The 15793-nt window shown below is 37.8% G+C and overlaps 1 protein-coding gene across 1 annotated transcript in view; it reads right to left on the bottom strand.

Moving 5' to 3' along the window:
• The window catches only part of LOC126821621 (multiple epidermal growth factor-like domains protein 6), a 90054-nt gene extending 74689 nt beyond the window's left edge, over positions 1-15365 (bottom strand). The window contains exons 1-2 of the mRNA XM_056100899.1: positions 15260-15365; positions 12733-13471 (exon numbers count right to left, since the gene is read on the bottom strand). Coding sequence (XP_055956874.1) covers positions 12733-12808 — 76 coding nt within the window. The 5' untranslated portion in view covers positions 12809-13471; positions 15260-15365. The remainder of the gene's footprint in view (positions 1-12732; positions 13472-15259) is intronic.
• Positions 15366-15793: the final 428 nt, after the last annotated feature.

The raw sequence follows: 15793 nt of genomic DNA, 5'->3' as shown, positions 1-15793 counted from the left end.
AGCGGAAGCAATTAAAAATGACTGATCCATAATGACTTGTAGGCTGGACTAACCAGGAGCAAGAGAGAGAGCGAGAGAGAAATGGGGTTTAACGTCCACTCGGGACTAACATATGGTTCAATTTTATTTCCATAATTCTCTTGCGCGTAGGGGTCTTTTAATAGTGGGGGGAAACCGGAGGACCCGGAGAAAACCCACGAGGTTGGAAACCAGAAGCAAACGACGAACATAATAACTAATTGGAAAATGCAATAGAAATGTAACAATTTGAATGTAAATTATATGCACTCATCTTCCATATTTTCGTCCCTTTTAACATTCCCAAGAATAAAGTATTAGCTCCTTTAAGATGTTAGTTTTGTATTAAACATTTAGCGATTGGGAAACACATTAACAGAACATAACGATAAGAGTATACTTGTCGAAACCTTTTGCTTTTAGAATAAAACCAGTGATTGTTTACCCACAAAAATTGTGTTCTGTTAATGTACTAAACGAAATGAAATGAAATTAAATGAAATGGGGTTTAACGTCCTACTGTTCTGCTCCGAACTGGGCTAATGAAGACGGGCATACGCCATATAGTGTGCTATGTGGGAAATTTTGCCCGGACAGTGGCACTACGAGTCTACGACCTACTCTTATATTGAATTCCAATATCAAGGGATCTTATACGTGCATTCCAATGTATACACGGGACCTCGGTTTTTCGTCCCATCCGAACGACTAGACAGCTGTCCTTGTCAGACCCTCCGTATGTACTAAACAACTTAAATGTAAATTAGTTTGTTTCAACACATTATCGCCCATTTTAAGTTCCCAAAGGCATTTCCTGTTTTCAGTAGTTGTGTTTTAACTGTAACAAAATGTCGACATTTGTACACTCTTGTCTCCAGCCTGTTTCCATACTTTACATCGATGTTTACGTCACTTCCGGTGGAATAATGAAATGAAATGGCGTTTAACATTTGTTCACTCTTGTCTCCAACCTGTTTCCATACTTTACATCGATGTTTACTTCACTTTCGATGGAATAATGAAATGAAATGAAATGAGGTTTAACGCCCTACTTTCTATTTAAATATATAAGACACCGTATGAACAGACATGAGCTATTTTTTTTAAAGAGTTTTATAATACCCTGGAGATACGACAAACTTCTACACTAGATTAACTTGTCTTTGATGTGTTGTATTTTAGACGAGGTTTTAAAATAGGCCTGACAAAATTAATCTTTAACGTATAACAATATCGATTACTTTACAGAGTCGGGTTCATCTGATTTCTTTATAAGATTTCTTTTCAGAGTAGATTTAACGCCCGTAGAAACCAGGCCCCGAGATCAAGTAACTAGGGTTACAGCTCAATTGTTCGTCATAGGTTACGAGATGTAAACAGGGCTAGCGCTAATCCCAACCCTAACCCTGGACCTAGCCCAATGCTTACTCTAACATACAATCTCGCCAACAATCACGTGCCCTAAACTTATTTACATCTCGGCGACCTTGACAAAAATTGAGTTGGCCTTAACAAATAGATTTAGCCAGTAACTAGCGGATCTTATACATTAACATGAATATCTGAAACCATCCTTATTTCTTACAAAATCTTTACCTATCAAATGATATTATGTGTGCCATTTAAATAATGAATGCTTTTTTAAAAAATGGTTGAAGGAAATGTAGTTTGGCATGCTCGCGCATGCACCTGGCGCAAATAAATCGGAATACATCCATCCGACACAAGTACCCAATTTGTGTCAAATATAAGCATGCGTGATCGAAAATACGTCATTTGAACAGAGAACAAACCTAAAGAGCAAGCGTTAGACCACTCCTCAGTCCACTTTATGACGGAAGGTTATGAATGACGACAGCAGTTTATTCAGTAAGGTGTCGATAGTTGAACGCCCACTCGACGTAAACAAGGCCATTTCGGAACTAACATATGGTTAAATTTTTTTTCATAATTCGCTGTAAAAGTCGGAAAAAAACGGATGACCCGGAGAAAACCCACGCGGTTGGACAGACAAACGTACCCTACAAACGGGGACTACTGGAAACGACGCCAGTTGACTCAATGACAGATCTTATGATCCATCGCGCACGCGCTAACCATTCAGCCACTCCCTCCCCTCTCTCCTCCAACGGATACAGTTTTAAGAACAATCCCTACTATGTAGACGCGCGTGCACAAAATACATTAAATTTCATACACAAGTTACGCGGCAAGCTCATCCGCCGGGAAATAAGTTAAGCGCAATTATAACTTTCATCACGTGACTTGTTCAATTATCAGAAGACGTATCCTTGCACAAACTCACGCCATCTTTAAAAACACATTTTCCATTTCCACATGTCAGTTAAATATACAGCATAATGAAAGAATAATGTTGTTGTTCCGCCAAATCCTGGAGTTTCAGGTCCCAATTACCATCGGTACCGTATTAACTCCCTCAACACGGTTTTAATTACATACACTGTTTGTTGAATGTTAACTTTTCTCTGTTGTCAAAAATAGCAACCAAAATTAAGCCAAATAGGAAATGAAATGAAATGGGGTTTAACGACTACTTTTCTGCATAAACACTGCTATTGAAGACATCGAAACGCCATTCCTGTAATGAGATAAGAGGGAGAGAGAGAGAGAGAGAGGGAGAGAGAGAGAGAGAGAGAGAGAGGGAGAGAGAGAGAGAGAGAGGGGGGGAGAAAGATGGGGTTTAACGTCCACTCGACATTCAAACTAGGTCATTTCGGGACTAACATATGGTTTAATTTTATTTCAATAATTCACTTGTATGTAGGGGTCTTTAGCAGTGGGAGGAAACCAGAGGACCCGGAGAAAACCCACGAGGTTGGACAGGCGACTCTACTCATTGTCACGCATAACCGGGGAATCGAAACCACGCCAGTTAACTCAATGACAGACCTTATGATACAGCACGTACGTGCTTACCATTCGGCCATGCAACCCTGCTTTGGAGACATGAAACCGCCATGAAGTGCGCTCTTAGGGAAATTTTAACCGAAATTTCGTCCAATTCCAAAGGCCAGGCGGGCTCCGAATGGTTTAAAGCGTACACTTTAGATCACAAGGTCTATCATTGAATCAAGTGGAGTGGTCGACCCTTGACCTCTTGACCCTGTGACCCCCCCCCCCCCCCAATACACACACACACACTTCTAAACTTCTAAAAAACCCTACGCGCAAGTAAATTATTGACATAAAATTGTACCATGTGTTAGTCGCGAAAAGACCTAGTTTGTGATGAGTGGACGTTAAACCCAGTTCCCCAGTTCTCTCTCTTTGTGTTTTTTCATCATCGTCCATTTCTAAAATTTCTAAAATTACATGTCTTATTGTGGATATTTTTTTAGAGGGGGGGGGGGGGGTCACGGTGGCTAAGACGCTAGCTCGCTGGCCCGGAGGTCGGGTGTTCGATCCCTGCATTGGCCTAGAAAGTTCATCCAGTTTTCCGGTGTGGTTCTCCATTATCACTGATGTAGAATGGAGGGCCTGATGACAAGGACAGCTGTCTAGTCGTTCGGATGGGACGAAAAACCGAGGTCCCGTGTACACATTGTCGTGCATATAAAGGATCCCTTGACAGTTGGAATTTGATATAAGAGTAGTCCGTAGTGCTCTGTCCGGGCAAAATGTCCCCCATAGCACAATATATGACGTATGCCCGTCTTCATTAGCCCAGTTCGGAGAAGAACAGTAGGACGTTAAACCCATTTCATTTCATTTCATTTATTATGTTGTTCTTGTTGGTCGATTCAAGTTAGAATATTGCCCCTATATTTCCATGACATCAACAATGCATTCTTTTTATTTCTTTCTTTCTATTTTTTTTTATATAAAAGACCAAATCATCCATCGAGATCCGTGTTTGATGTCAGTTCTCAAGCTCCAACCTTCGTGTTCCTGAATAAAACATCCAGTTGGCTATGATAAAAATTGAAACGACTGTTTGAAGAATTCTGTTAGAGGATATTAAGATATCGTTTGATGATGTGTGATGTTTTTATGTGTGTTAAATACTAAGGTTGGTGGAGTTATTGATTCCATGAACTCGTTGTGGAATCATCCATTCTAACACCTTCAATTATAACGCCATGTGTTTCCTCCAAACTCTTATATTATTACACGAGGTTTTTTTTGTCGATTCTGACATAATTACGAAGTGCATGGATTCTCTAGTTAGCAATTGTAGGCTTTTTTTGCGCACCGTTCAATTGTCTTCTAGAAATAAAATATTATTAGAAGTTCTTGCTGGTGCGATAATTAACCATTTTCCTTTGTTTTACGCTGTTGTGTTAGCTTGCAAACAGCTATAGGGAGCTCCATAAAAAAAATTATACAGTTTTCTGCAAACGGAAAATATCGAATATGCCAAGTCGATAAAGTAATTATACATTTCATGTCTCAACTGTGGGTCATTATTTTACCAATGAGTGTTGATAAAAAAAAAAAAAATAAAAAAAAACGAAAGTGAGCCGGAATATGTGCTTTCCTTGTTTGCACTAATTTTTTAACCGAATTTAAAAATATAAAATAAAAATTTAAAAAAGAAACAAGTACGGGCGTGCTATGGCCGAGAAACCGAGTGTAACGTCATTACGCAGTCATCACAATGCACAATTGTCGAAGTAACAGCACAATTGTCGAAGGAACAAGCCAAGTTTCATGCCAATCCTACTTTAATTGGCGGAGTCTTAGGCCCGTTTTCTATGTACGCGTTTCCGCGCGCATTTTCGCCCGTTACATGGAATCGGTCCCATTACATCTGCATTTGACAGACTTTTTCGGGAGTAAAGAGAGAGAGAGAGAGAGAGAGAGAGAGAGAGGGATGGCGTTTAACGTCCATTCTCACAAACTAGGTCATTTCGGGACTAACACATGTTTCAATTTCATTTCGATAATTCTCTTGTACGTAGGGGTCTTTAGCAGTGGGAGGAAACCGGGGGACCCAGAGAAAACCCACGAAGTTGGACAGGCGATCCTACCCCTTGTCACGTACAACCGGATAATCAAAACAACGCCAGTTGACTCAATGACAGGCCTTATGATATAGTGCGCACGTGCTAACCATTCGGCTATCCAACATCCCGCACCACTTTGAGGAGGAAATTATTACTAATAGTAAGTGCAGGGGGGCTGCACCACACAAAATTTACACAAAAACAAATACACGGACAGGACATCATACTCAGGAGAACACAAACATACAGACAATTCAAAAAAAGTGGATGGATCCGGGGGCTAGCACGTGTAGATGTTTGAACTTGCAAGCTGTGGTATTTATAGATATATAACTCAATCAAGTTTTATATACAAACCATCACAAGGTTAGATAGGATACTTTAAATTTCATCATGCAATACAGTCGTGTTTATATTACCTTAGTTTTCTATTTATTTATATTATAAAGTTTTAATTCCTGCTAGCAGCCATGTGTTACGTGTAGGATAAAACACGAGACTGCATGAGGTAATGATGGGGAAAGAAAGACAGAAGAAAATAACCCGAGAAAAAAACCCGAGGCCAGCAGTCCGATGTTTTTCTTTCGAGGGTTTTTTCTGAAATCTTTCTTCCCCAGCATAACCGAAGTCGAGTGAAAAAAAAACCGACGTCGGCAGGCCGAGATTTCTCTTTCGAGGGTTTTTTTCTGAAATCTTTCTTCCCCAACATAACCGAAGTCGAGAATTTTATCTTGCTTATAAACCGTCTATGTTTACATGTATGTAAAATGAGAATATCCCAGAATTCCCGTAAGAAAAACCTTATTTCATGTTTTCTTATGGAAAATAAAAACCTACCCTGGAAGAATAACTCCTTACAGGTTTAAAGACAAACTTTCAGAAGAATAACCCCAAATTCCCCTGTATATATCCAAAGACGCCGCCGACTTTCAGACCGCAAGTTATTCCGGGCATAGAAAATACCCCAAAGATCAAAGAGGTTTACCGTTATAGGTTTATGAAATGAAATGAAATGAAACGGGGTTTAACGCACTGTTCTGCTCCGACTGGGATAATGAAGACGGATATACGCCATATACTCTGCTATGAGGGAAATTTTGCCCGGACAGCGGCACTATGACCTACTCTGGACCTCGGTTTTGCGTCCCATCCGAACGACTAGACAGCTGTCCTTGTCCTCCCCTCCGTTCTGCATCACTGACAAGGGGAAACCACGCCGGAAAATCCCGATGAACTTTCTCGGCCAATACGGAGATCGAGCACGCGACCTCTTAGCTAGCGAGCAAGCGTCTTACCCACTTAGCCACCGTGGCTTCCGTTATAGGTCCAACCTCGTGGGATTTCCCCTGGTCCTCCGGTTTCCTCCCACTGTTAGTTCCGAAGTGACCTAGTCTGTGACGAGTGGACGTTAAACCCATTTCTCTCTCTCTCTGTTCCGTTATAGGTTTATAAAGAGTTACAATCATCCACGTTTTGAATCAAAGATATATAGTTTCTTTGTAGAATTCTGACATAATTAGAATATATTCACAGCTGGGTTATTTAAACATACATTAAGCAAGAGCTAAATCTGTCTATTGCAGATCTTTCTTTGGGCAAGAAATGTTATATAAACTATTAACTAGACATTTATTAACATGAAAAGACCTTAATCAACTCTCGATGTCATCGTATGTGTCGGATTTTGACTGGATTTGAATCCGATTTGCTGCTCAACACTCATTGATGATTTAATCCAAAAATGGATAATCGAGACTATGTTTTTTTTATCGTATTGACTTTAGGCTAGGTCTAAAATTCAAACCATAATATCTCGGTTCAGAGTGAAGCAATTTGACTGAAATTTTCAGCATATTTCCTTTACATTGTCTAGTTTTTAACTATTATAGTGAGAATTACCAGCTCTTTATCTAATCTCCCATAATGTCCGTTTAATATATACATTATGTTTCTACATGTTCAGACAATGGTGCTTGTATATGGCAAAATTTCATTCTTTGTTTACAAAAACTCGTATCCACAACGACAAATATTTTTGTTTAAACGACAAGTATTAGACAAAATATTTTGGTTACAGCGCCACGTATCGGACACAACACTTTGGTTAAAACGACACGTTTCCAGTCCAAGATTTAGGTTACAACGATACGTATCTGATTAAACATCCGACAAAATATATTGGTTACAACGATGCGTATCCGCCAACAATTGTTGGTTACGACTCGTATCCGACACAGTATATTGGTCACGACACATATCCGACGCTCCTCAAAAAGTAAGGTTTTGCAAATTCAAGCACGATCGACATTAAAACTCGCCATGCACGTTCTTTGGGGGATTGCGCATCGATTTTGATATGACGTCATAATTCCAAGATGGCTGCCATGACGTCGTGGACCAATACGATCGGTTCCTGCTCTATACAGTACAGTCGTACTTGTTTTAAGATCGCGACATTTAAGATCGTGGCATTTTTAACTGGCCCGTTACTGGCGTCACCCACTGGATAGAGTCGATGATCTTTTCGTCGCTTTAACATCGAATCCCGTCAAGTACCGTTTCTTTCATCCCCCACAAATTAGATTATAATTCTACATTAGCTTTCATTTATATTTTTCAAACATGTGTAAAGACATAAATTGTTTGTGTAGTAAGATGTATAGCTATTTCAGGTGCTCTCAAAGTCGAGTAATTACTCCTAATGTAAAACGTAAAGCACAATAAATATCAACCAAAAACAATTTACAAATAAAAAAAAACGCAAAGTGGGTCTAATCCAACACAGGTTTTGAGAAGAGGTGCAAGTATGATAGTACTGTTGTACCTGGAACAGAGCGCGTCACCATCGTGGCCATCTTGGAATTGTGACGTCATATCACATATTGAAATCCAGCAATCGATATGCATGTCGATGGCACTTGAATTAGGTTTTTTGCGAAGAGCGTCGCCTCAAAGCAGAAGAAGATGAACAAAGAAAATGAGTCCAGTCCATTTCCTGGTCCAGAAGCAGCACCTCCTGGTTGGTTATGATTGTAAATAACAAAAGACCTAAATAAAGAAGTCATTTTAAAGTCGCCGAAACCAATCGTGCTATCACTTTAACAAATTTAACTATGACAATATTGTTAATCGCGGGGCCGCGGGGTGGGGTGGTGTTTGGCTGATAGGGGTGGAGGGGGGTACTGGGGATGAAATACATCTGAGACTATTATAGGTAGGAGAGAGAGATAGAGAGAGAGAGAGAGAGCGAGAGAGAGAGAGGGGGGTTAACGTCCACTCGCCACAAACCAGGTCACTTCGGGACTAGTAGGGGTCTTTAGCAGTGGAAAGAAACCGGAGGACCCGGAGAAAATCATCGCGGTTAGACGGGCTACCCTACTCCTTATCACGTACAACCGGGATATCGAAACCACGCCAGATGACTCAATGACAGACCTTACCCCCCCCCCCCTCTATATATATAGGAAGTGGGATAAGTTTCGCATATGGCAAGAAAGTTCCGGGAAGACAAACAAAACAATTCGTCATGGTTGACATAACTTAGGTTTTGTTGATACATGTAGACTACATGGTCAATGTATTTTTATAACAACTACCTGTACTAGTAGAGATACATGAGCAGGTGTTAACAATGGCGGGTATGATAAATTATAACTTATCTTATTTTCAATAGCTAATGTATACCTTTGACATATGTTTTCATTTTTCATAATTAAAGGAGCTATATCGTTATTCTCTGGCACATAGAAATGAATGGACACAAATGGGTGTATTGTGATGTAATAATGTAATATGAATGTATATAAACTGATCTACATTCAAGCAAGGGTTAAAACTGAATGGCAATCTCTGGCGTCTGGTTATTCCAGTCTACATCGGTAGTTTTCCCCTGAGGGGTATGTTTAGCCTCGTTCATCGAGTCACATCATTACTAATGGCTCTGGAAACGTGTGCCAATTTTACAGTTTTCGCTGTGTCTTGAATATTGGATATCAGAAGCCCATCTTTTTGCAGTAAGATCACAACATCAATGTTGATTTAAATTGACCACTAAGTCGTGTTTTCAATGTCGAAGACTTTGGATGATACTGAGTTAGAGACTTACCTCCTTTAATGTATGTTGTTTATGTATTTTTCGTGTTCATTTTTAACAGTTATGTATGGTTTGTATTTTTTTTTTTTTTTTTTTTGAGTCCTGTATCAATTGTCTGCTGTTCAATCCTTTTCAAATGAAATAAAATGGTGTTTAGAGTCCTACATTTGATCAAAACGGTCAAACATTTGGTCAAACCGGTCAAACATTTGGTCAAACCAGTCATATATAACTCTATACAAATTAAACACTTTTTGTAAGAAGACAAAAATAAAATCTCTACGCATGCAATATATTAATATTGTTGACTGTATATTGATCACATATTCTTTTGGACGGTTTTAGGCAAATATTATTTTTGACCTTTTAGACCACATTATTGGCCGTTGTGACCACATATTTTTTTTGGAGGTTTTACCACATATTCGTTTAGACCAAATGTTCTTTTGTGCTGTTTTGGGCCGTTTTGACCACATATTCTTTTTGGTTGTTTTGACCAGATATTCTTGTTGACCACATATTCGTTTTGGCCGTTTTGACCAAACACTATTTTTGACCGTTTTGACCAAACACTATTTTTGACCTTTTTTACCACATATTCGTTTTGGCCGTTTACATCAATATTCTTTTGGGTTGTTTTTATCAAAGAGTGACCGTTTCGTCTATAACATACAAACACAGCTGAATTTCGATAAAAATGAATCACAAAACCAAGGCTATCCGAACTGGCCCCGAGTTCCCAAAGCATTCTCAGACTTAAGTTAAGAATTAACTCAGTATTGTTTGCCTTATTTACTAAAATATAGTCCTTTACATAACTTTGGTAGTTTTAATGTATCAAATACATCAATAGGAAACTACGTGCAAAGTTTTGTGTTTCTGAAAAGTTGAGTAAATTCTTAACTTAAGTCTGAGAATGCTTTGTGAACTCGCGGCCTGATATATTGTTTGTTTTAACTGAAGCGACAAAGACAAGAAACATCAGAATTATAGAAAAAAAAATTCCCGTTACGATGAAGTGAAAGAATTTAACATTCATGTCGGCTTTTCTTTTTTATCTGAATTTTGATAAACTTGAAGATTAGATCAGTGGAATGTAACCCAATCTACTCGTAGCTTCCTGATAACTAACATACTAACAGGCTTCGTTAGATTACTAAACGTATAGTCATACAATTATCATAATATTTACTTAAATATACAAACTATATGATGAAACCCAAAATAAACATCAAAGTACTATATATACATAGTCTTGGTTATCAACATCAATACTGTAAAAACTAAACGTATAGTCTTAGAATTATCTACATAGTTGCTATAAGATCTGAACATAGAATTGTTTGTACTAACAGATTAGCAACATACCTATACAGAATATACAAAATATATTAGGAAACTCAACATAAACATCAAAACATACTGTAATAATAATAAATATATTATGAACTAATAGATTGTCAAATAAACAAACGGGGGCCGAAATAACTAAACAGGATCAAAAAAAAAGTTGCTGCCAAAAACTTTCTAATAACTAAGCTATTATTTTTCTTCATAAACATTTTGTTTTGAGATCTTGAAAAAAACTGAATAATTATAATTCCAAAAGGCAAATATAGAGTTAAAGATACATTATGGGAGATTAGATAAAGAGCTGGCAGTTCTCACTATAATAGTTAAAAACTAGATAATGTAAAAGGAAGTTGCTGAAAATTTCAGTCAAATTGATTCACTCTGAACCGAGAATTTTTCGATTGAATTTTGGGCCTAGCCTCGACCATCATTACTAAAGTCGGTACAATAAAAAAAAACATAGTCTCGATTATCCACTTTATGATTTCATCATGAATGGAAGTTCAGCAGCAAATCGGATCCCAATCCAGTAAATATCGCAGACTAGCGATGATACCGAGAATTGATTATGGGCTGGATAAGTTAATAAATGTCTAATTAATAGTTTATATAACATTTCAGGTCTATAGAAAGACCCGCAATAGGCAGATTAAGCTCTTGCATAATGTATGTTTAAGCTTTTAAAAAGTCGAATAGTACAAGAAAACTAACCTACCTAAATAAACAAGAACATTACGACCAGATATACGTGTATAAATGCAAAGTTTTGAAAAGAAATGAATAACCAGCGTGAATAAATAAGATGATTACGACCAGATATATTTTATTAAACATTAATAAGTGAATTATCAATATTATGAAACATATTATAGAAACATTAATAAGTCAATTATCAATATTACCATACTTTTATAAACAAAATAAACATTATACACAACATATTCCATAAATATTATATTAATCATTTTTACACATTTCATAAAGTTCAATTAGACATTACTGAAACCTTAATCGTTTAACCATGTTAGTTTTGGATATGCCAATCTGATAATTTCATTATTACCTAAGATTACAGCCAATCCCTGAATTATTTCATTTGGTTCCAAAGTTGGCATACTATATTGTCTTGGTGTCCGTGTGTTTGTTTTGTGGATATCTAACTATATATAACGCGTACGACCAACCCCTGCAATAATTCGTTCAGTTTCATATAGGGGTGGGGTGGGGTGGATGGACTAATGGTTAGTCTGTCATTGAGTCAACTGGCGTGGCTTCGATTCACCGGTTTTACGTGACAAGGAATGGGGTTGCCTGTCCATCCTCGTGGGTTTTCTCCAGGTCCTCTGCTTTCCGCCCACTGCTAAAGACCCCTACGCGCAAGCGTATTATTGAAATAAAACTGAACCATATGTTAGTCCCGAAATGATATTCATGTAGTTTGTGTCGAGTGAATGTTAAACCCCCCTCTCTCTCTCTCCCCCCTCTCTCTCTCTCTCTCCCCTCTCTCTCTCTCTCCCCCCCTCTCTCTCCCTCTCTCTCTCTCTCTCGGTTTCATAGTTGGCTTATAATTACACGTACTCCTCTCAAGTCCACTTAATATTTATTCTAATTTACTATCATGGCGCTAGTATAATGGCGACATTATATCAAACAAATGTAAAGACTGAATAGCCGAGAATTAAAATATTATTGATAAACAATTCGTCTTTAAAGGACCCAAGCCTCCTCCCCAATCTCATTTTGATATCCCCCGAATAGAAGGATACTCCATCAATGAAATAATAATTTTAGATATCCCTGAAAAACCGGTCGGCACGAATGTACTAATGATAATTATTTTTTACAGATTGGTAAAACATGAATTTCTAACATTGTACACCTCTAAATAAGTTTATATCTTTCGTCAAAAGTCAAAACCTAGTAACTCACTTTTTTATATCAAAATTGAGTTAGGACCAAATTTGTAGTTACTAGGGTATGTGCTTCCTGTTGTTGTACTAGATATTCCAATCTTTTGATTTTGTAAGCAGTTACACCCATGACACAACTTCCTTCCTTCATTTGCCTAGTATGCCACAGAAAAACCTAGTAACTCAATAGTCAAATCAATGGATAAGCTGGGGGTTTAATATTCATTCATTGCGTTTTCCTTTGTTTTCTCAAAATAAGAAAAACCTGGGTTATTAGGTGTTGCCTTTTGACTGAAGTTATGATGTGTGTCTTTCTGTGTAAGGAGTCGAGGTGAGGGGGAGGGGGGGGGGGGGGTAACACAATATTATTTAAAAACGAAAATCGTCTTACCTTGTGTAACACAGATTAGTGAAATCAACAAGCTAGATACGGCCACATAATCCATGTTGAATAACTTCTCTCTCATCGCGACAAACACCGTCTTATAAATTATACGTTATTCTTCTAAATTCAGTTCAATAATCACCAATATCATCAGTAATCCAGCAAAGTCATTATAATATAAGTCTATATTACCACTACAGAAAATACCAGTATTTCACACGCAAACGTCCATAACATGCACAACCACAGCCACGCGCGTTGCCACTATTCAATTATTTTTAGTTGATAACAAAATATTTCTCGATTTCAAAGGCTTTGTCTCGAATGCAATATAATCCTTGCTGAAGGTTTATAATTTCCTTAGAATAATTTCAAGTAGCTTGTAATATAATCCTTGCCGACGGTTTATAATTTCCTTAGATTAATTTCAAGTAACTTGCATTTAAATAGGTTCTGTTGCAGAAAAGTAATTCGATTCGTTTATGTTTACTTCTGTCCTGCGTCAATAATGCACTCTAGCCACGACAGAAAAAAAAAGATGACAATGCTTTCAGTGTTTCTGTAAACACCCCCGCGAAGTAATCATTTAATTATTTAGTTGGTGGTAATCACTTGGTCCTATAAAGAATCCACACAGCTTTTAGTATTAAATCGAAGATCCGAACACGAGCTTGGAAACAAATAGCTGCTCTCCAGGATTCATCCAATTATATCCATTAGATAAATTGTCCAAAATAACCCAAACCTATAAGATAAAAATTGTTAAAAACAAAAAAAATCCAATACCAAATATTCCTACGCGGGCATATATTGCTCTGGGTTCATTACATGCAGCGATTCTCCAACTTGGTCCTTGCGAAAAAAAATTTCTGTGGACGTTTTTACTTAAATAATGGAGTTGACATTTATCACGAGGGTTGCTAAGCTTATTTCAGTAATTGGTACTTATCTCCCCCTGACAAGAGAAAAGATGACAGTTTGTACCTGATTAACAATAATCTATGACGTATTGCCTGACACGGTGCTATCAGACACTTTGTGGTATAAACTCTAATATGACATAAACAAACGTCTCTAACCAATTATGATCAACGTATCATAGACCTCGTGGATTGAGTGACATATATAAACCACGTGCTTAGATCAAACCGTGGCAAATTGAGTGACGTATAAATCACGTGATTAGATGAAACCGTCGCAAATAATACAGCATTTGTTTATGACAAGTCGTCCTTTCCGGAAATTAATTAACTTCTCGGTGATTGGTAACATGCAAGATGTCAATCAAAATATTACAGATTATATTTGATGGCCATATGATATACAGATATATAGAGGAGGGAAATAGAGGAGGCGCCACGGTGGCTTAGTGAGTAAGACGCTGGCTCGCTAACCTGGAGGTCGCGTGTTCGATCCTTGCGTTGGCCGAGAAAGTTCATCTGGATTTTCCGACGTGGTTTCTCCCCTGTCAGTGGTGCAGGACTGAAGGCTTGGCAAGAGAAATGTATAGTCGTTCGGATAAGACGAAAACCTGGGGTCCCGTGTACACATTGGCGTGCACGTAAAAGATCCTTTGTCAGTTGGAATTCGATATAAGAGTAGACCGTTATAGCGCCGCTGTCCGGGCAAAATTTCTATCATAGCACACTGTCGGAGCAGAACAGTAGGATGTTAAATCCCATTTCATTTCATTTCATTTCTTATTAAAGGAAGCGGACGCAAATATTAAACCAAAAAAAAAAACAAAAAAAAAAACACCACAATTCGTGGGACCTAAAGTTGACAAGACGTCTAGTAATTTATGATTTAAGAAAATCAACGTACGTGAAATGTTCGTGAAGAAAACAAAATACTTTTATAATTACGTCATCTTATCGCCATTCTTCACCACCATTTGTGCAAAAGTTGTTTCGATATCTTTTTTCCTTGATTTATTTTATTATTTAAAGCTATTCTTCGCCAATCAAAAAATATAAACCATTCCCCAATAATACTTTTACGCCCGTTTAGAATTTGATTCCTTTATTGTCAACTGTCAACAACTCCAAGACGACCAACTTCATCACATACAACTAAATGAAACGTGACATGCTAACAAATAATGTATCGCAATACACGCAATTCCTTGCTTCTCATGTTCGTGTTTTTATTTAATCCGAAATAATCATGGCTGATAGATCCGATTCCCAGGGTGAAAGAACACAATTACCACACATTAAAAATATCCAGAAAACAAAATGTCAAACGTCAAGGATTAAATTTTCAAGTCCCATGATGACGAATAGAGATGAAAATATTTTAGAAAAAAAAAACAAAAAAAATAGAAGTGGCTTTTCCGCACAGTGAGATGATATTCAGGGATATATTGTATAGAAAACTTGAATACGCCGGTAATGCCAGGCATGTTGTCCAATATCTACACGGTGCTTGTATAATATCTAAAATAGACTATTATAGTTGTTAGAGAAGCTGGTGTATGTGTATGTGTGTTGAGTATGTTCATGTAGATTTAAATATTTTAATCAATACGTACGTGACAAGGAGTAGGGTCGCCTGTCTAACCTCGTGGGTTTTCTCCGGGTCCTCCGGTTTCCTGCGCGCTGTATCACAAAGTCTGTCATTGAGTCAACTGGCGTTGTACGTGACAAGGAGTAGGATCGCCTGTCCAACCTCGTGGGTTTTCTCCGGGTCCTCCGGTTTCCTCCTACTGTTAAAGATTTCTACTCGCAAGCGAATTATTGAAATATAATTGAACTATGTGTTAGTCCCGAAATGACCTAGTTTGTGTCGAGTGGACGTTAAACATCCTCCCTCTCTCTCTCTCTCTCTCTCTCTCTCTCTCTCTAATCAATACCCGATGATAAAAGTTAGAGAACTGGTTCAATCGCTAAAATCATGTAAGATAATCGTTGGCTAAAGGGCAACAAGGAATCTTAGAACTAGAGTTGCGATTACTTGTAACGCATCCGAGAGCCAACAAAAACTCTGTCAACTTAACACGTCACTCAATGGGTATTAGTGTCTTGCTGTAATCGCTTTCCGTCATTTCCTTTAAAATGTGGAATAA

This window comes from Patella vulgata, chromosome 5 (genome assembly GCF_932274485.2).
Source record: "Patella vulgata chromosome 5, xgPatVulg1.2, whole genome shotgun sequence".
Taxonomy (NCBI): Eukaryota; Metazoa; Mollusca; class Gastropoda; family Patellidae; genus Patella; species Patella vulgata.
Note: the sequence above shows the minus strand (reverse complement) of the source record. Positions and strands in the feature narration are given on the sequence as shown.